General features: G+C 43.5%; 1 protein-coding gene across 6 annotated transcripts in view; it reads left to right on the top strand.

Moving 5' to 3' along the window:
• The window catches only part of LOC101160883 (FERM and PDZ domain-containing protein 4), an 82,007-nt gene extending 61,115 nt beyond the window's left edge, over window positions 1-20,892 (top strand). For all 6 annotated transcript variants that reach the window (XM_078932025.1, XM_078932030.1, XM_078932015.1 and 3 more), the window contains exons 5-16: window positions 123-168; window positions 2,877-2,981; window positions 3,057-3,164; window positions 5,567-5,698; window positions 9,384-9,503; window positions 9,657-9,793; window positions 9,952-10,078; window positions 11,159-11,248; window positions 11,334-11,516; window positions 11,602-11,737; window positions 12,571-13,560; window positions 16,391-20,892. In XM_078932025.1, the coding sequence (XP_078788151.1) occupies window positions 123-168; window positions 2,877-2,981; window positions 3,057-3,164; window positions 5,567-5,698; window positions 9,384-9,503; window positions 9,657-9,793; window positions 9,952-10,078; window positions 11,159-11,248; window positions 11,334-11,516; window positions 11,602-11,737; window positions 12,571-13,560; window positions 16,391-19,686 (5,470 nt within the window). In that variant the 3' untranslated portion in view covers window positions 19,687-20,892. The remainder of the gene's footprint in view (window positions 1-122; window positions 169-2,876; window positions 2,982-3,056; window positions 3,165-5,566; window positions 5,699-9,383; window positions 9,504-9,656; window positions 9,794-9,951; window positions 10,079-11,158; window positions 11,249-11,333; window positions 11,517-11,601; window positions 11,738-12,570; window positions 13,561-16,390) is intronic.
• The last annotated feature ends 1 nt before the right edge of the window (window position 20,893 follows it).

Below are 20,893 nucleotides of genomic sequence, written 5' to 3'. Positions count from 1 at the left end.
AAAAAGAAATGAATAAAAAAGTTGTTTTTTTAAACTGCATCCACTGCCTTCTCAGGCATCTCCTTTGCTGAAACGGTGAGCATCATTTTTTGCCTGACTTTGTGCTTTCTGCTCGATTTCAGGAGCTGCAAAGAATCCATCCTGCTGACTGTCGTCCAGCCGTTTCCTGTGAGTCAATGCTGCTCTCCAATGGATGTTTCATAATGATTTTCCAGAAGTTCCTTTCTTTTTTTGATGAAAGATAGAAGTTCATGTGGCAGTAGCTGAGTTTTGGAAAATGACAGATGGGGATTGAAGAGGGATGGCTAATTTAGAGAAACTAGTCACACATTAGTTTACTTTTGAGATGCTTTTATAATTGGCACCAAACATTTTCAGGGCACCTCGTTGAGAGATGGCGCCTGCGTTTGGCTTAGCCGCTGCCGGCAGGACACTATCTTAGAAATTTACGGTTCTGTTTCTTTCTGTGCTTTTGGTTTTATCTTCTGCAAACGATGTTTTATAGCTGCCTTAGTTTATGGCCGCCTCACACTGCTGTCTATCCGACTTTCGTTGATTGGCAAAGATGCCTCTTCTTCTTGCGCCGGCGTTCTTCGTTCCCTACGTCTGGCGCCTCCAGGCGCTGTCCTGGCTGAAGGCCTACCGGTGCTACGCAGATCTCAGTGGAAGAGGAGAGGAAAAACAGCCGGCGTCCAAGTAAAGATCAGGCTCCGATGGAAGTGTGGAGTTTCCGGTAGACGGCGTCGAGCGTTCCTGGACAGCTGTGACTTCCACCGACCCAGATGTCCCCTGAGGACGGTTTATGCAAGCTCTTGCTCTACCTGGTAGCCTCTCCCTGTGGTTTGTGGATTCTCGGATGGCCCGGGTTCTAACCCTCAGCTCCTGCGCCCCCTGACGCGGGTCGCTGGCAACGGGAATCGGGCTCCCGCCCCTCTGAACATGGCGCTCTTCAACGCCCGATCCATGGCCAACAAATCGTTCTTGTTAAATGAACTTATAGACTCCAGGAACTTGGATCTTATGTTTCTGACTGAAACCTGGCAGCGGGACTCCGATCACTCGTCTCTCATTGAACTCTGCCCCGCTGGTTACTCCTTCATCGGACGGCCTCGGCCGTCGGGTCGGGTCGGTGAGGGGGAGTCGCTGCGGTCTTCCAGAGTCGTCGTCCCCTGTGCTGCTCAGTTTTCATCGTTTGAGCTTCAGGTGATCAAAGTCGGGGACAAGAAGCCTCTGTACCGTGCTGTTGTCTACCGTCCACTTGGACCAAACAGCCTCTTTTTAAGCTGTCTAACCTGATCATAGTCTGTGATTTTAATATGCACATTAATGACGACTCTGACCCTTTTTTGCCAGAGGTCTTAGCAGTCTCATGAACTCCTTTAATTTTCCTCAGCATGTGTCTTGGTCCACACACCTTAAAGTTGGCACACTCGACCTTGTTTTTACCTTAGGTGTGCATTTTGACTCTATTTTCTCTGAGGAAATTTTTATTTCTGATCACTCTTGTATTTTTTTAACTGGTCTTTCTCTATGTCACGCAGAGAAGTTAGCTCTCGCATCCTTAATTCCTCCTCGGCTGAGGCCTTTTCTAACGCTTCGTCATCTGGTCTTCTCTCCATGCACCGATGTTAATACTCTGTTATGTCATTAAAACTAGACTGGCCCCTATCACTAAGGTATCCCCTGTGGATAAATGGCGGTATTCGCCGTCTGAAACAACCTTGCAGAAAAGTTGAATGCTTATGGAGAAGCACTCATGTACATGTTCATCTCCTACATTGTAAGCAGGGATTCTCAAAGTTTTTGTGGCGGAGGGCCAAATTAGGAACTCGATATTAGACAATTTTGGTGAAAAAAATGGATAACAGAAAAAGTTGTTTTTAATCACTTTAATGACTAAGTGTCTACAGTTAACCAGGCCCTCCAGATGTTTTTCCCAGTTGCAGTCGGGGGTTGCTGCCCAGATCTTCGACTCGTCTAGTAATTGTATCATTTGACAGACTTTCTTTTGCTCTGGACAAACAATGTCAGCTAACTTTCAGCATTCATGGTTTTTAGAAACTCCCCGACACTTAAGGGTTTGCTACGCCGGGCCATTTGTTTCCAAAGCCACAACGTAGCTACTAGCTTCTGTCGCAGCTTCACTGGATTTAGCCATTTTTGTAAATATCTGCTGTGCAGCATAGCCTCGTTGTAGTTGTTGGAGCTCATTGTTGCACTCTTCGCTGGTAAATTTATCATAGTTTTTATGATTTGTAACATAGTGATGATTTATATTGAATTCTTTGAGCGTTGCATTTACCTGCTTGCAAATAAGGCACAGGACTTTATCCATGATGTACGACAAAGGAAGCATTTGTCTTAGCTTGAAAGCGCCTTTTCTCCTCGCCAACACAATGTTGTTCTTTAAAGGAGCCTCTCTTTTATTGAGGGCCACAAAAAAACCTTCACGCGGGCCGCCATTGGCCCCCGGGCCGCACTTTGAGGAACCCCCTGCTCCGAAGGATCTTTTAGTTTCTTTTAACAGTTCTGTTAGAGACGCCGGTTACCTCTAGAACTCTGGAACAGCAGCAAACACTGGAATTCATTACTCGTCATAACTAAACTGCCAACAAGCCATCCGATATTGTTAAAAAAAAAATCAAATTTAGGACAAGGAGAGCTGAGTTGTTTCTTCTTTATGGGAGAGAAAACGTTCATAATCTCATTCATATTCTTCTTGAAAATGTTAGTTTGTATTAAAAACACTTTTCTGTTCCTTAAATCTGATTTTTTTTGTTATTATACTGTAACTTGAATACTGTACCTACTTTTAATGCCTTTCTTGCTCTCTTTCCTCCCATCTGTCCACTTTTATGTTTCTTTTGGGTGATCAGTCTCCCAAATCAGCGTTCATCAGCGCAGCCAAAAAGGCCATGCTGAAGTCCAACCCAGTCAAAGTGCGCTTTGCTGAAGAGGTCATCATAAACGGCCAGGTGCCGGTCAGTTCCACGCCGACATTGTTCATGGGACGCCCACATAAATGATTTACCAATAAATCCTTTTTTCCCCCCCAGAATCCAGTGAAGGACAACTCCCTTCTATTCATGCCGAACGTGCTGAAGGTCTACCTGGAAAATGGACAGACCAAGTCTTTCCGCTTTGACAGCAGCACCTCCGTAAAGGTGTGTGTGCATTTTCTGCTGAGTCAGCAGACTGTGCAAGAGACCTGTGTGCCAGAAAAATACAAATTTAGTTAAAAAACACAAATTGTGATGCTTTTGAAACTGGAATTTTGTGTTTGATTCTTCAGTGAGGACAGCTGGTTTTATGTTTCCGTAAATTTTTTTTAAATCTCTGTTTTTGTTTCTTTTTTTTTTATACGAATGGCTCTCTTTGTGCTGCCAATAGAGAGATGGCTGTGCTAGGTGCACACTCCAGAAAAAAAATAAAAAGAAATCCAGAAACTCAAAAATAACCCTAATGAAAAAAATGGTTCCATTAAAAGTAGCTAGTCATACTCATCATCATATTCAGGCTACAACAATTTAAAAAGAGTCATTTGAAAGTATTTTTGATGGAGATAAGAATCATATTTGATCAAAAATGATCAACAGTTCAGAAGATACTAAAGCTACAGTCACCGGTGAAAGACTATAAAAAGTTACACCGCCACTTTTGCCGGGTAATTTGTACCCGATATAATTTTATTTTCAACTGTGGGATGTGTAAAAAAAAAAAAAAAAACATAGGAAGTTCCTAAAAACAACCTCAAAAATCTCTGAAAAAATTGTCAGAAAAAAACAATTCCTAAAAAATAATTAAAAGGACACCAGAAACTTGGTCTTTGGTCCACTCATTCCTGGGACATGTGAGATTTCCCGGGTGAAGACACAGACTTCTCGACACGCGACAAATTGAAATCCATCGAAATAGTTTTGCCCGGCGATGGTTTTCTAGGGTTAACATGTAACAAAAGTATCGGATCGGGACTCGGCATTAGCAGATACATTAAATCGAAGGACTCTGAATTGGATCGGGGCAAAAAAGAACCCAGATTGAGACATCCCTAGTTGTTTGTGTATTTGCTGTTCATGACAATACATATTTATTTTAGTTATTATTTTCATCCAATTCCTGATATTATGACTATAATATTTTTACAAGTTATTTTTGGAAATTAACATCTAACCAACGTAATATCAACACTTTTGTTAAGAATGTATTTTAGGTTGAAATGATTTAATTTATTTTCTCGTTTATGGTTTTATATCTTTATTTGTTATCATTTTTTGGGAACTTAAACTTTACAATTTAAAGAAAAAACTATATCAATTTTATTTCAGCAAAGGTTAAATATTTGTTTATCTAGTGGGAGTTTGTGGTTTCATTTAGTACAGTGTTTTTCAACCAGTGTGCCGCGGCACACTAGTGTGCCGTGGGAGATGGTCAAGTGTGCCGTGGAAAATTGCCCTCATTAACTGATCTATAAACAATTCCCCTCTCCAGGAAATCAGCTTTTTGTTCATCCAAACAGGTCCTGAGAAAACACTGAGTAGTGAGGAATATGAAAGATCATAAAATACTTTTTTCGTTGTGTTTATTTGATTCTATTAAAGACATTTTGATAAGAATGACGGTAACGCGATTTAGCTGCAGCTATAACTGTTTTCTGAAAAGTCCTGCAGCTTTTACCGTCTCCACGACTTCACCAATCATTCTTGAAGGCTAAATCACATGTCATCAGTCTGACCAATCAGAAGTGTTTAAAGTCTTCACTTCCTTGTTCCGATTCTTCTCATAAAGTCTCTCAGTTCCAACAAAAACACCAGATAAAGCTCGTCTTTAGCGGGTAGCTTTCCACAGAATCCGGTATCAGACCGTGGAACAAGTGAACAAAACAATGAAGCTCAGAGACGCGAGTCTTTCTGCCGTTTTCTCGCAGTATTCACACTACATCTCCCATGATGCATTAGCTTAAAGGGACAGCGCCTCAGTCGTTCTTGTTGCACGTCTTGAAACCACAACGAACACACAGTTTGTATGTAACTTAACTTTTATTACATCTTTTAGAAAAAACATCTGCAACTTCCTGCTTTTTCTGCCACAATTATCACAAAAATGCACGTCAGATTGCTGGGGGGGGGGGGGGGGTAGATCAAAACAGACTGAGTTTCTGCTTTTTTGTTTTGTTTTGGGATGCTGGTGTGCCGCGGGATTTTTGTCAAGGTTAAAGTGTGCCGCGGCTCCAAAAAGGTTGAAAAACACTGATTTATTACTCAGCCAAACCTTATAATCTTAAATCATTAGGTTTGTGTATTAAAGTGTGCCCTAGATTTTCCCAAAGAACTCCAAATTTGTGTTTGTCCATGATTTGTGCCATTTTCATTCACTTTGTTGCTTAAATAAACTTAAAAACGAGGACAAACCTATAGATTTTTTCAGTGTAAGTCATGTTAAACTGGTTCTTAAGAGAATTTACTGTAGCGTCACAAGGAGAAATTGATTTTCTGTCATAGAAACCCAAACACCAGCAACTGAAAAAAACCGACAAGAATTTTCTCTGACTCTTCTTTTACTCCTGCAGGAAGTGATCCTCACCCTGCAGGAGAAGCTGTCCATCCGGTGCATCGAGCACTTTTCCCTGGTGTTGGAAGAGACCGCTGAGGACTCTGGAAGCAAACTGCTTCTCCTGCACGAACAGGAGATGCTTACTCAGGTCAGAGACGTCTCCTTTTGCCGTCTCTCCCTTTTCCTGGCGTCCTTCTCTCGCCAATGCGGGTTACTGCTCAGTATTCCAACAGCACCCAGACCTCGCCGCCATTTATCAGCACCGGCGCAGCAGGAGCGACAGCTGGCATTACACTTAACCTCCCACATGCTCACACCACAACCCCTCAAGTGCTCCAACGCTCGTCCGCAGCGGCTGCTGGGTTCCGGCGGGGTTGCTGGATCACAGGAGGACAGCTTTAGTATGCACGCCGCACAGTTGGCGCTCTCCATGGGGGCGCCAGCGCCGAGGAGCTCTTCTCTGACAGGCCTGATAAAGCAAACGGGCAGTTTCATCTGCGTGCCCCTGCTGCTGACCGCTGCACACGTACACGGGGAGTTCTTTAAACAAAGAACAAGCTCTCTGTAATCAAAAATGTACCAAAGCGGCAGCATCGGTGGAGCCAAATTTAAGTTCTAGGCGTAAAAAAGGGGATTGTTCACAGGGGGTCCTATAGAAATCAGCACCTCCACATAGCAAGAAGGACCATTTGAGGTGGTTTGGGCTGCCCAGGATCCAGGGGGGGTCCAAACATTTTGCAAAGAGGGTCATGAAAATGTGTGAGGGTTAACCATTCTGCCTGCATAATCTCATTAAATGCCAATTCAACTGTTTAAGAAAAGGTTTATTTCATTGGAATACTTTTTATTTCCTCACATAAAACAGAAATACATCTTTATACATTTTTGCCCAAAATTACTGTGAATTTGAAGAGCAGAAATTAAATTAAGAAAAAGTTGGTCTGGAAAACAAAAACGCCATTGTTAAATCTGGGTTCATATTTACATTAATTACAATTAAATGTTCACTGTAAACCCGGCATGTCCAAAGTCCGGCCCGTGGGCCAAATACGGCCCATGTTCAAATTTCCATCGACCCACTGGCTCTTTTCACAAAATCAATTGTATGCGGCCCCCCAGCACTTTATGAAAACTGTTTGTATAGTTCATGAAGTCATCATGAAGACGCACTACCAGATGAGGCATGTTATCCACAACAAGCTACCTGGAACAGGTGTGAAAAGTTGACAAGCTGACCGGGAGTTTTGGTAAAAACATCTAGATGTATTTGCTCTAAAAGATTTAAAAGTTCCTTTTAATTTAAATGTGATGCTGCTAAAATGGTCAAAAGAATGTCAGGCGGAAAAATGCTGTAAATGTATTTATTTCAATGGCGTGAACAGGAAAATAGCACAAAATGGTTTTCTTTGGTTTGATCACTGAAACAAATCTATTTCTCTTTTTTGCCCCTTATGCTACGTATACACGGGTCATGTGATGCATGTTCTTGAACATGCTTTAATCATACGGCGATCACACCGAACTGTTACTACCTGACAGTAGCACATGTACTCACGGTTGGAGGCTTCTTAGTGCGAACCGTTGACGCAAATATGGTGAATCTCGCTTTAGGTATTTTTATTTCACAGCTCTTTTCTGATATGTGATAGACTAAAGGCTGTGTCCGAATTCCCACCGTAACCCCTAACTACTATAAAACTATATAGCACTGCCCTCTGTAGTGCCCTGAATCTTAAAACAGTTTAGACACCATGCTTTTTTGTTTTTTTTAAAGCAGATGTGACGTCATTGATTTTACAAAGTTAAAATCTACTTAACCCTTGTGCTATCCTAGGCACTTTAACATTGCGAGTTGGGTCATCTAGACCCACTAGACAGTGCGCTGAATCTTTTTTCTTCAATGATTTGTGATCTTCACTGGTCTCCATGGATTACATGAAATCCTTCTTCACCTTTATCCACCTTGGTAGGAATAACACGTCAATGTAAGAGTGGGTTGATAGGATAGCACCAGGGGTAAAATGAATGTTTTGCGATGATTATTTATGAGTCCACTGTTTTCTGAAGATAAAAACGTTGATGGATTTTTTTAAAAATACATTAAAATAAAAATCTTTGGTAAAAATTGTTCCGACGCATTGCATTGTGGTCTATATTTGCCGATCTAGTGAGCATCGCTGAAGACGGGTTTTCGCTGAGACTTATGGGAAATTTCTGGATTTTGGAATTGTAGATTTGGACAGCTCTCAAAAATGGCGAACGCCCTATATATTGCACTATATAGGAGTTAGGGTGGGAATTGGAACACAACACTGACCGCGAACAAACCACAATCATTTATTTCTCTTCAATGATCAATTTTCAGTTGGAACTGAGTGAAAAAAAATGGACGCCATCATAGGTCACTACCAAATTCAGAGTCCCTGATAGGTCAAAGTTCAACTGGTTTAGCTTCAAATGCGCATTTGTGCGTAGAGCCTAAAGCAACTGAATTAAAAAGTTTTGTTGCTTCTTGTGAACGCAAGAGTTTTAAACACAGAAGCCCCAAACACATAACATAAACTTTTTATTGGAAGACTCTCGCAGAGTTTTGAATTTTTAATCGTCGATTTTGGTGTTTGTTGTTGGCAAACCTCCAACTTTCCCAGGGACTACAGTTGAAAATTAGCTTAGCAGCTACGTCTGGCACATTTACAGAAACGTTTGTTAATGAGCCCGGTCCCATTCAAATAAATATGAAATAAAAATGAGTAAGTGGGAGCTTGAACCTGTGTTTCTGAACCGGATGTGGCCGTGCCACAGGTTCACAACAGCTTAAAACGATCACAATCAACAAATCACACATTTCTTAGAAAGCCCTGAACACAGGAACATTTGACCCATGGGCCGGACTTTGGACATGCCTGCCATAAACTTAGGGAAAAGTGGCTGATGAGGAACAGATGGATGATAGAACACAAAAATAGAATGTTTCAATTAAAGCTAGCTTAGTCGCTTAAGTTTAAAAGGACCCACTGGGTTTTTTCTTCCATTGAACAGGTTAATGTAAGCAGAAAACCAGCAAACATTCTCTAACCAAGATATCAGAGAACGTGAGCTTGAATCAAATTCAATTTTGGTTCACATTAATTATTTATAGATCTGATTTGGTCTGCCAAGCTGATCAGCCAGATCTTATTTCCCCCCCTTCTTTTTTTATCTGTTTTGTCATAAAATGTTAGCTTTAATTTTAGTTACAATAACTACTTTTTAACGTCATATTTTGGCTAAAACAATAAACTTTATTCTCCATTTTTACAATCTTTTCCTCAAACGATGACACATTAGCAACCTGACGACGTAATTTCAGAATCAATCAGAATCAAAAATACTTTATTGATCCCACACGTGGGAAATTTGTTCGTTACCATAACAACTGACAGGGGAAAAAAAGACTAAGAAGAATATAAAATAAAAATAAAAAACAAGAACAAGGAAAATGTGGTATAATTTAAAAAGCTATTTACAAAACAGTGCAGGTAAAGAGATGTGCAAAAGAAATGTGCAAAATAGAGAAGAAGAGAAAAAAAAATGTGCAAAGGTTATTTTTTGCATAGTGAGTTGTTGTACAGGGTTACTGCATTGGGTATGAAGGATTTCTGGTACCGGGCAGTTTTGGAGCGGAGCTGTCTGAGCCTTCTAGAGAAGGAGCTCCGTTGTTTGTCCAGAACAGGGTGGAGAGGATGCTCTGAGTTTTCCATGATGGAAAGGAGTCTGTTCAGTGACCTGTTCAGTAATTTGCCATTTTCATGGACGTTTTTGTGCTTTTTCCTGTCCAACCGTGACGCCTCCAGGTGACGCAGAGGCCCGGCTCGGACCGCATGAAGTGTCTCTTCAGGATCAGCTTCATGCCCAGGGATCCTGTGGAGCTGCTCCGCAGGGACGCCGTTGCATTCGAATACCTCTATGTTCAGGTGAACCCCAGCCCCCCCCCCTTCAGAAATATGCAAGCGTTTTGTTCTCAGAGAGCCGCTTCCTCTGCTGCTCCGGCGGCTCTGAGTAGAACAAATGCGAGCCACCTGAAGTCTGACTTTGGGGCTCCGCCTCTGCTTCCTGCTGTGCCGCAGAGCTGCAACGACGTCGTCTTGGAGCGCTTCGGCCCCGAGCTGAAGTACGATGCCGCGCTGCGATTGGCTGCCCTGCAGATGTACATCCTCTCCATGACGACCAGACAGAGCCAGAAGGTTTCCCTCAAATACATCCAGTAAGCAGAGGCGGTTCTTCCTTCACATTATTAAACATGATACGCCTTTCTCCTCTTCCCGTCTGAAAACGTTTGCGTTCAAACATTCTCCGCCGTCTCTGGTTCAAGTTCTTTGTTCCAACTGTGGCTTGATGCTCTAATCCATCTCCTCCCGCCAGAAAGGAGTGGGGTTTGACGCTGTTTGTGCCCCCGACGGTGCTGTCCAACATGAAGGAGAAGAACGTCAAGAAGGCGCTGACGCACATCCTCAAAACCAACCAGAACCTGGTGCCTCCTGGGAAAAAGGTAACCAGCTCTCTCCGTCTTCCTTTGCCCTTGTTGATAAACTTCGGAGACACGAACTCGCACTTCTGATGCAATATCCTAAAAATAGCGGCATTGTCGTGCTCAACCTTGTAAAGTTCCTCACCCGTGTCAACCTAGGACCGCATGTGAAGCCAGACCTTGAATATTAAACAAGTTTAATTTTTTTGCATTGCATAATGACATTTGCATTTTTACCTGTCTCAGTCTGTAGCAGCGTATCCAAACCCTTTAAGGGACTTTTAAAGTCTTCAGTCTCGATCACCGACAAATGCAGTCTTTAGTAAAACAAAACAAAGAAATGCAAATTAACTGCAGAATTTAAAAAATAAAACATTTTGCTGTGGATTTCACTGAGAAATGTAATGTTAGAAATATTAACTGTTTTATCATTTCAGTTTCAAACAAAAATGCGACAGAAAGAAAAAAAAACAATAAAGACCATTGAAAGTTGGAAAAGTCTCCATTTATTTTGCACAAATAGGACATTAAACACCATCAGAGGACAAAGCATTGGCTTCCAATCAATATAAAATGGCTCTACAGCCAGAGGAAGCACATGGAGATTCAGGCAGGACTCCAATGAAAGAGGCTGCAAAGAATTACAAAGAAAACACGACTCAAGTCGTGCTGACAACAGATCTTATGAAAATATGCTACTCTGCGTGTAAATCTGTTTAATGTCATTGTTTCATCTTCTGAGTACAGCTTTTTGTGTAAATAACTGTTTAAATTTACAAAATTAGATGAAATGCCTTTTTATTTTTATTTGCTTCTGACGTTACAGTGAATTCTCTCAGCGGGGAGCGGATTCTATGAATCCAGCTTTTTCAGCTTTAAAAAACAGCAGAAAATATCTGAAAAGTAGAATGTGTAAAAAAGTTGAATAAAGAGCTTTCACACATGAGATAGAGGCGAAACAAGTTCTGCAAAGGGGCGGAGCCTGATCCGATTTAAATGACACGCTGGGGCATTATGGAAAATCTGAAATCAACAACAAAATGGCTTCAAATTTAGACTTCAGAGGTGTCAGTTCTCTCTAATGTGGCTCTTTTTGTCCAGCTCACTGCTTTACAGGCAAAGGTGCACTACTTGAGGTACCTCAGCGAGCTCAAACTGTACGGAGGACGGGAATTCAAATCCATACTTTTGGTAATCCTGTCTAAAAGATGTCAAGAAACGACTTTTATGACTAAACGTTTGGCTTTAATGAACGGCTTTCCTTTTAACTGTGCAGCAAGGTGAGAAGCAGACAGAGGTGGTGCTGTTGGTGGGCCCGCGGTACGGCATCAGCCACATCATCAACACCCGGACCAACCTGGTGGCCCTGCTGGCTGACTTCAGCCACGTCAACCGCATCGAGATCCTCACCGAAGACGAGACCAACGTCAGACTGGAGCTGCACGTCCTGGACGTCCGGGTGAGCCTAAAAACAACTCTGCAGATCTAAAAAAAAGACTTTTATTTCAGCCTGTTCTTCATTAACTCCCTCTTTGCTGTTGCAGCCCATCACTCTGATCATGGAGTCCAGTGATGCCATGAACCTGGCCTGTCTGACAGCAGGCTACTATCGCCTCCTAGTGGACTCCAGGAGATCTATTTTCAACATGGCCCCCTGCAACAGCACAGGAGAAGATATCGGTTGGTTATTCTCTGTGTGATTTTATGGTTTCTGACGAATTATAGTCAAGTCAATTAAAAATCCATGTTATACTAAGGAGCAAGGCATTTTAAGAAAACACAAACCAAATGTTTTAGAGACCCGCTCGGATAAAAAAATAATGTCTTTAACATGTTCGAATGGCATTTTTCTGATGGAGGACATGTATAAAGAAAACTAAGCTTAAAATTTGAGTTTTTTCTTTGTTCAAATCATTGTAAATCAGGAGCAGGCGAAAAAAATACAGTTTGAAGAAATTTGTATTTGATACAGGTTACAAAGCAGCAAATTACTGTCCTTTAATAACTTTGTCAGTAACGGAGAAATGTAACAAATTACAGTTCAAATTTTGGTCATTAATTACTATTACCTCACTATAGAAGCCCCACTTCGTTTTAAAGTTAAATGAAACAAAAAGGAGGTTCATTTAAAAAACAAAAACAAAAAAACAAACGCATATGTGCACACATGTGTCACATCGGTCAAAGTACAGACACGCCCTCATTGCTGCAGCCGCGTTGCTTTACAAACTGGCTTAAAGACGAAATGAGATGCCGAAGGAGCAGAGATCATCCCCGGGTACCGCGAATGAAACACGTGTAAAGTCGGCTTCCTCGTCCGACCGGTGTGTGGGACTGTAAGCTAGCGGGGGAGCATGGAAACAGAGAGCTCAGCAATGGGGAAGTAAAAGGGGGCGGCATTGGCCCACCCCAACAGTCACATTCACAGAAACTATGTCCTAGAATAAAAAGGTGATCAGAGTGGGTTCAATTTGCAGCACTCGGAGTCTTGACATCTGGCTTCCTTTCTGCAGGTGAGGAGCGCTGCCTGGAGTGGCCCTACAGCACCTCTTTGGGTGACGAGGGGGCCCGGCAGGGGGAGGCCTTCAACCGGGACTACGCGGCCAACCTTCGAGGAGAGAACAGCATCTCTCCTTACTTCCAAGAGCCCCCAACCCCCGATGCTGACCGCCCCTCCAGAGGCCCCCTTCCCCCGCCCCTTCCCCCAGCCAGGTTCAAAACTCAGGATTCCCCTCGCAGCGCCAAAGTCTCCTTCATTTTCGGGGGACACCCCCCGCTGAACAGACCAAGGAACCCGGGCTACGAGAGGTTGTCGGAGAGCCCAGAGCTGTCCGAGCACGGCGCCCCCTTCCTGCAGAACAACGTGGACTTTCAGGACCGGATGTCGTTGCAGTTCAGCGCCCTAACGCACGTCTACAGCAACATCATAACCGAGGAGGGGGGAGAGGAGCCGGTTCTGAGGGACCTGTTCTACCGCGACACCACCGATGATGCGGAGGATGACGACGATGCTTCCTGTGAGGAAGACTCTACGGGGGGCACACCCGTGGGGGAAAACAGTGAAAGTGGGGGCCATGCCCACCAGGGAGGAGGGATGGCCCCGGCAGCTGGCAAAGCCACTTTTCTCAAGCTTTCCGGTTCCACTGATGACATCATCGACCTGACATCACTGCCTCCTCCAGAGGGAGATGATGCTGTTGATGATGATGAAGACGACACCCTGCTGCAGACCCTGAATCTGGCCATAGCCGCCCCCCCGCCCGGGTTTCGCGACAGTTTGGATGAGGACACGGCGCCTGAGGGAAGGCCCCTGAGCACGTGTGACAACGACGACATCCCCGTATCATTAATCGATGCCGTTCCAACACACGAGGAGGGGGAGGGGAGCCGGGACGGGGAGGCGAGGCTGGAGAAGGCCGTCGTGAATACCCTTCAGGCTCTGGAGCATCTCTCCGTGTCGGAACAGAGACCTCCACCACCTCCAACTGGGGTGAATAATCCAGGTCAGTTCAGGTACAGGCATCGTTTGGTTTTCACACAACAGGATTCAAGAACAGGTATTTTTACTCATTTAAAGTTTTATCCCTAAACCAACAAAACTGAAACTAGGAAAAAAATGTACTAATGAAAAGATGAATTCTTACTCTAAAAGTAAATTTTTATTGGGTTTTTCTCTTTAACCAGTTGATTTAAAGAGAACAGGTTGGATAAATGAACACAGCGATCCCTCGTTTATCGTTTTAAAAAAAACAACGATAGGTGAAGTCTGCAAAGCAGTATCACAGACGTTTTAAGGCTGGAAAACTACTCACTTTATCCACTTTTCTTAGGCAGACATGAACATTTTCACACTTTTTTTCTCTTTAAACTCTCAAAGTTCCTGGAAAATAAGTCCTGTTTTATAGAATGAAAATAAAGATCTGATCACAATTTAAGGTTTTACGTAGATTTGGGATGCAGAACTCATTCTGTGCAGGAGACACGACACAGATGAGATCGATCGACAAGGTCAACAACCTGTGAAGACGGGGAAAAAAGCGAAAGAAGAAGAACAAAAGAACAAAAATGCGAAACAGCAAAAGGTGAATCGGGATACAGCAAGGGAATACTGCACAAAATCCCTTTTTATAGACTCAACCCTTCAATCTGGAATGATCTCTGCAAATAGTTTCTCCCACTTAAAAAATATTAGAGGCCTTTCATTTTCATCATGGGTATATTTTAACTATGAAAACACAATGAGGAAAAAAGGTCCAGAATCACAATGTCTGATTTTTAAAGAATTTGTTTATTAATTATGGTGGAAAATAAGTATTTGTTCACCTGCAAGCAAGCAAGATTTCTGGCCCCCACAGATCTGTAACTTCTTCTGTCAGAGGATCCTCTGTCCTCCACTCGATACCTGTATTAATGGCTCCTGTTTGAACTGGTTATCTATAGAAAAGACACCTGTCCACAACTTCACAGTCACACTCCAAACTTCGCTCTGACCAAGACCAAAGAGCTGTCTAAGGACACCAGAAACCAAAATGTTGACCTCCACCAGGCTGGGAGACTGAACCTGCAATAGAGACGCATCTTGCTGTGAAGAAATCAACTGTAGTAGCAATTGTTAGGAAATGGAAGACATACAATACCACTGATTATCTCCCTCCATCTGGGCCTTCCCCGGTAATGAAGGTGTAGCTTCATAAGAATCATTTCAAGGTCCTGGAGTGACCTAGCCAGCATCCAGATCTCAAACCCATAGAAAATCTTTGGAGGGAGTTGAAAATCCATGTTGCTCAGCGACAGCCCCAAAACATCACTGCTCTTGAGGAGATCTGCATGGAGGAATGGGCCAAAATACCAGCAACAGTTTGTGAAAACCTTGTGAAGACTTACAGAAAATGTTTGACTGCTGTCATTGCCAACAAAGAGTATATAACAAAGTATTGAGTTTAACTTTTCTTACAGACCAAAATACTTATTTTCCACCATTATTAACAAAATTCTTTAAAAATCAGATATTAAGTTTTTTTGCTCATGTCGCTCATAGTTGATTGAGGTTTATCTATAATGAAAATTAAAGGCCTCTCTCATCTTTTCGAGTGGAAGACCTTGCACATTTGGTGGATGATGAAAGACTTTTTTGCTCCACTGTACATTAGACATACAGTAGATGCTTCCATGAATCGATATGTAGCGATAAGGCAAAAAACTTCAGGCAATAGCTTCTCCCACCGGTGTCTTGCTAATGATCACAATTTTGGTCAAGCAATAGCCAGCAAATTTGACATGTATTGCGTCCGATGCAAATTGCATTTGCTGTTAAAACAGCTTTAGATGACAATCTTTTGACTCTCCTGTATATTATGGTGTCCTCTAACCCAGTGGTCCCCAACCTTTTTGTCACCGCGGACCGGTACAACGGTCCCCCCCACCCCCCGGTGGTGGTGGTGGTGTGGGGGGGGGGTTGAGGTGCAGCGCAAAGCACGTTTACCGCTGCCTGTTAAAGACAGATTTCCGGATTTTCCAGGTTTTTTAGAGGGTGCAGTTTCCTCTTCTGTCACTTCATTGGACCGTTTCCCCTTGTTTTTTGCTCATTTTGGTTGTTTGGGTTTAATTTTAGCGGGGTGTATCACACGATGTTTGGTGTGTCGCGACTTTGACGTGCGTTAATGTGTGACGGATGTAACAGAGAGAATCCGGTCACTTTTCAAAATAAAACGTTTTTTTCGAGATAAACAATAAAATGGAAATTATTTTTTCTTTCTGTTCGTCCCCGGTGCGACCCAGTGGTTGGGGGCCACTGCTCTAACCCTCTAAATCACATCGTACATAAATGTGCAAACACAAGAAATAAATGCCTAAATAAATAGAGTGAAAACCTAAAAAGCCGTTAGTTCTCATTGGGACGTGTGCGAAGGTGCTGGGTGTTTTTTATTGTGCATGGCATTCTGCGTCCTGTTCGGTTGTTGACCTTTGTTAATCATACTTCTCCGTACTGTCTCTTCAGTACAGAGCCAAAACCAAATTTACAAAAATCCTCAATCGCAAGCAGATCTTTGTCTTCATTCTTTAAAACTGAACTTTTTTCTACAAAGGTTTGGACTTTGAGAGTGTAAACAAAAGAAAAGTGTATAAAATGTGTTGTGAGGAGCTTTACATTCTTGAAAAAAATCTACAGTTATTGTAAAAAATAAAAATGACTACTTTGCGGATTTCACCTATCGTGGGTTATTTTTAGAACGTAACTCCAGCAATAAGCGAGAGAACGCTGTACACATAAAACAGCTTAAAATACAAGTTGGCTATGTTTAATTTTATGAATCGTTTTTGTTTTTGTTTAAGGCGTTTACGTATCTCATGGCTTCAGCCCAGAGTCGTCCTCAGATTCTGGGAATGAGACGAACTCCTCAGAGATGACCGAAATCTGTGAAATGGCTGCTTCACACAGGCTCAACGAAGGCCACATGCGCCTGCTGGTGGCCACCAAGGAGGGATACCAACCTTTACTTGAAGAGAAAACTGAGTTCCCTGTCTCACCTAATTCATGTAGCACAGTAGAGAAGAAGCCCCGCAGCCCGAGTCGACACCTCCATCCTCCGGCAGTTCCTCCGAGGCGGAGCCCCCAGTTGGAGACGACATTGGGGACTGAGAGGCAGCAGATGAGGGCCCAGGGTAGTCATACAGTCAGTCTCCAGCGACCGAGCTCCACAACACCTGGAGGCAAGCACCACAAGAAATCGATGGACTCTGCTGGAAAGTACAACACCTTTAGCACAAGAGAGGTCAACAGAAGCGATGGTGCTAACTGGCGCAGCTATCTTGAATTACAGCAGCGCACTTCCTTCTGCGAGCGAAATGAAAGCCAAGGACAAGAGAACTCTTTTTTATCTGAAAATTCTATCGCTGAGGATGCTGGTATAAATGGCGTCCCTGGTGACCGTCACAGAATCCCCCGCCCTTCCTCCACAGTTTCCGATTGCTTCCTGGACACGGTCAAGTTCAGGGACTGTCCTGCTGAACAAGGACCCGCAGCTGCTGAGCAAGACGAGCATCTAGTTGTAGCATCATTGTTGTCCCCGACCAAACAACCCAGGTCAGGAGGGTCTGACCAGGGATCAGACTCTCACAGTGACCATCAGCCAATTTCAAGGCAACAGAGTGTTGCGCGCTTGTGCGAGTACCACCTTGCCAAAAGGATTTCCAGTTTGCAAGGAGAGGCGCACGGTTCACTGCAGGGTTCTTTGTGTTCCTCATTGGATGCTGGTGGCAGCACAAACAGTAGTGTCTGTGCCACGCCAACCGATTCCCCCCTCGGCCCTGGTCCTGTTGAATCCACGCACCAACGTTTGCAGAGGCACGCTCTTTCCAATTCCTCTTCCTCTGTCATAAAAATGTTCAACTGTGACGACAAACCTGGCCAGAACACTCAGGGAAGAGACCTCCATCCTCATGCGGACCCTGCTCTCCTGCGAAAAATGCTTCCAAATATTTATCCACCTCTTGGTGGGCCGGAATCAAGCAGACCCTCATCAGCTACCCCATCAAAACTTAAGGAGACAGGCACTGGCAATAAGCAGTCCCAAAAAGAGACCCACTTTAAACAGCAGGCCTGTTTAAAGGGTCTAAACCCCAAGGAAGGCAGCGAGGCCTACAAACAGCTGATTAACTATCTAACAGTCAGCCAGATGCATCAGGGAGGGAAGCTTCACAGCGCCGGCATGGGAGGGGCCGTCAAAAAGGACAGCCGGCGCTTTATCACTAGCAACCCACAGCTTTTTGAAATGGTTAAGAACAGAGGCAATGTCCGCTGTCCGTGTATGCCTTCGTCCCTATCATCTCCATTCTTTAGCCCTCCTGCTGCCAGTTTGCAGGTGGCAACCAAAAACCCGCCATCTTACCATTCCGCCACGCTTCCTGCCAAACTGAAAAGAAGTCCTGATGTTCACACCCACAGGCCCAATGGCAGTGAGGACTTTAGGCAAGCCAGAACAGAAAGGAGGAGCTCCTTTTCTGGATTGGAAGCTGACATTGAAAGAGGGGGTATAAATCCAGAACAATTTCTGTCCCTTTACAAAAGAGAAGACTATAGCCACCTCGATGGGGGGTTGGATCTAAGCAGAAACCATGACGGAGGGACCAAAACGCACCCTCCACCACGATCAAGAAGTCAACCTGGTAGCTCGGAGGAGTGGCTTAGGTCGGACATGAGGTCCAAACATGCAGTTCGTCAGTCTTACCCTCATCCCTGTGACCCTCTCAATTACTCTGCTGCTTCCACGTTAGGAGGTCAACGTGTTGATCTCAATGCCCTGTCACTAGGGAGGGGAGACCACCCTTCAGCTTTTGTCAGACAACCGTCTAATAGCTCTAGATCTGCCATTTCATCCCCAATGCCCAATCTGCACTCTCCACCTCCTCCACCACCACCTCTTCCACCTCTATCTTTACCCTCACAGGCCAACAGTAGCTCCAGTAACTCAGGGTGCTCCCAAAATTCCATCCATTCCTCTCAGTCTCGGCAGAACCACATTCTGGCCGTCGAAACTTTTCCTGGAGCAGACTCTTTAAATAACAACCTACAACGAGGCAGAGAGCTGAAACGCAGCTCCAGCAATGTGACGGCCAGCTCTGGAAGCGCAGAGCTTCTGTTTGAGAAGCCCACACGAAGTCGCAGTCAGCAGCCCCTGTCACCACCAGTGACCCAACAAGGGGATGCCAAAGTCCAAAGGAAACAGGCAAGGAAACGGCTCTCAAAGAGCTATTCCCAAGGTTCTGTGTCGTCCCATACCACATGCTGGTCCACAGGCAGTGGTGTGGACAGTAGGAGAGCGTCCGTGGCGTTTCCTTTACAAAAGGACTCAAAGCACATGAAGGGCTCTCAAAAACTGGACATGAGTCCTTGGAGATGCAACGGCCCTTTTAGCTACTGCTTCTTCAAACGGAAAAGTGAGGGTGAAGAGGATGACAACGAGTGGGACAGACCCAGAGGAAGCTGTGGTGGAACTGGGATGGACAATAATGGTGCCACACCAGCCCTATCTTTATCCATGGATGCTGCCGGGGAACAACTGTATGGAGAGGTCCTCAATAACATGAGCTTTAGTGACCGCCTGGCACGAATCAACGCTCTCAAGGACCACATGTACGGCTTCCCTTCGGGCTTTAGGGATGTCCGCCGGGATGCCAGTGAGCTCATTGCACTGATGAGGTCCAGCATGGGTCGCTGCGATCGCGGAGTCCAGATGCCCATCCAGGATGTATCCCAGTACAAACAGCTCCTTTCCATTGAGTCGAAGGAGTTAGGGCGGGCTTGCCGTCGCATGGCGCAGGCGCATAGCAGTCCAGATGAAATGCTGCTAGCTGTAACGTGTAGCTTTCAGGTTCTATGCTGTCTTTGTGAAGCTTGCATGTGTCTGGTGCGGGGTCTCGGAGCGTCCGCCTCACAACAACAAAGAGAGGTTGTGGCAAAGGTTGACGAGGTCGTCATGAATTACATCTGTTTGCTCAAAGCAGCCGAGGCTGCTACTGTGGTTGCACCTGGGGAGCACAGCGTGAAAGCTCTCGTCCGCCATTCCAGTACCATGTCAGCCATTGCTAACGCTCTCACACGGTCCCTTAAAACGCTGCTAAGTAAATAAATGCTGTTCCTTATGCTCTAGAGTGTGGCCTATGCAGTCAGTAGAAGTCTGATGTTATGTACACACCGGGCATGTGTGGCGAGTAAAAGAACGTGCTGATTGTGGGTTTTTGAATGGGCTTTTAACATATGATGTTCGCACACGAGCTGCTGAAGTGGTGTAAATCTCGTCAATCATTCACAGCTCTATTCCGATATATGAAAGACTTGGTTTAACTTTCAATGTTTGTTTTTTGGCTGTGTGTTTTGAAAGTACAGCCCAAAAGACGGACTTAAACACTTGTGTAGCGTTGCATGACTGCGGGTTTTGAACACAGAAGAACGAAACATGCATATAAGTGTGTTTACACAGACTTTTCATTGGAAGTGGTCGCTTGAACATGCGTTTCCGAGCCCGGTGTGAATGTAGCATTGCTTTAATCATCTTGCAGATTTTGAGTTGTGTGGAAGATTCCTGTCTTTTTAACGCTGCATTTGGGTTTCTTTATGTGGCTTAATGCAGTAAAAGTTACAACACTACAAAACTGAAGAGATTTAAAAGATGTTTTTTCCAGTGACATTACACTTATGTATATTTATGAAGCCATACTATTAAAGACCTTTAAAATACCTGTATGTACCTAGCTATATCCTTTTACCTGTGCATTATTGAACTTATTCAAAGTGTATAAAGTGTAGATAGATAATATTTAATTACATTATTTAAAGTAGCAGTTTTAAGAAGCCATGGAGTACTTAGTGCTATTTCTTTCACTTATACAACCAGTTGTTCATAAAGTACATTTTTACTAAATTATCGAATATTATTATAATTTATTGTAAAGACTATTATCAGTCCAAGAAGAAGACCTGATAATATTTTTTGACCAAATGTTTTGTTGCAAGACAGTAAAGAAATTTGTTAGAAATGGTAAAAAATGTATTGTATAAGTAAAAAAGTGAAAATTATAATTTTATTTCAGCTTTTAAAATAATACGCAATACTTGTTCTATAAAGAATGGTTATATAAAAAAACATTACTATTATATCGATACCTGTGCTATCATACTGCTCTGTTTTGATAAACAAATTTGTGTTTTTAATTAAAAACATGGATGTGAGTTTAATTTTATTTATTTTGTTTCACACAGTGTGTCACGATGCAGTTCTTATTCTGTAGTTTTATTTTCAGTATTACACCAACAGATTAAAAAACATTTTCTAAAAT

Source organism: Oryzias latipes, chromosome 2, assembly GCF_053564925.1.
Source record: "Oryzias latipes strain Hd-rR chromosome 2, Olatipes_Hd-rR_3.1".
NCBI lineage: Eukaryota > Metazoa > Chordata > Actinopteri > Beloniformes > Adrianichthyidae > Oryzias > Oryzias latipes.
The sequence above is the reverse complement of the archived record's forward strand: the minus strand, read 5'-3'. Positions and strand labels throughout refer to the sequence as shown.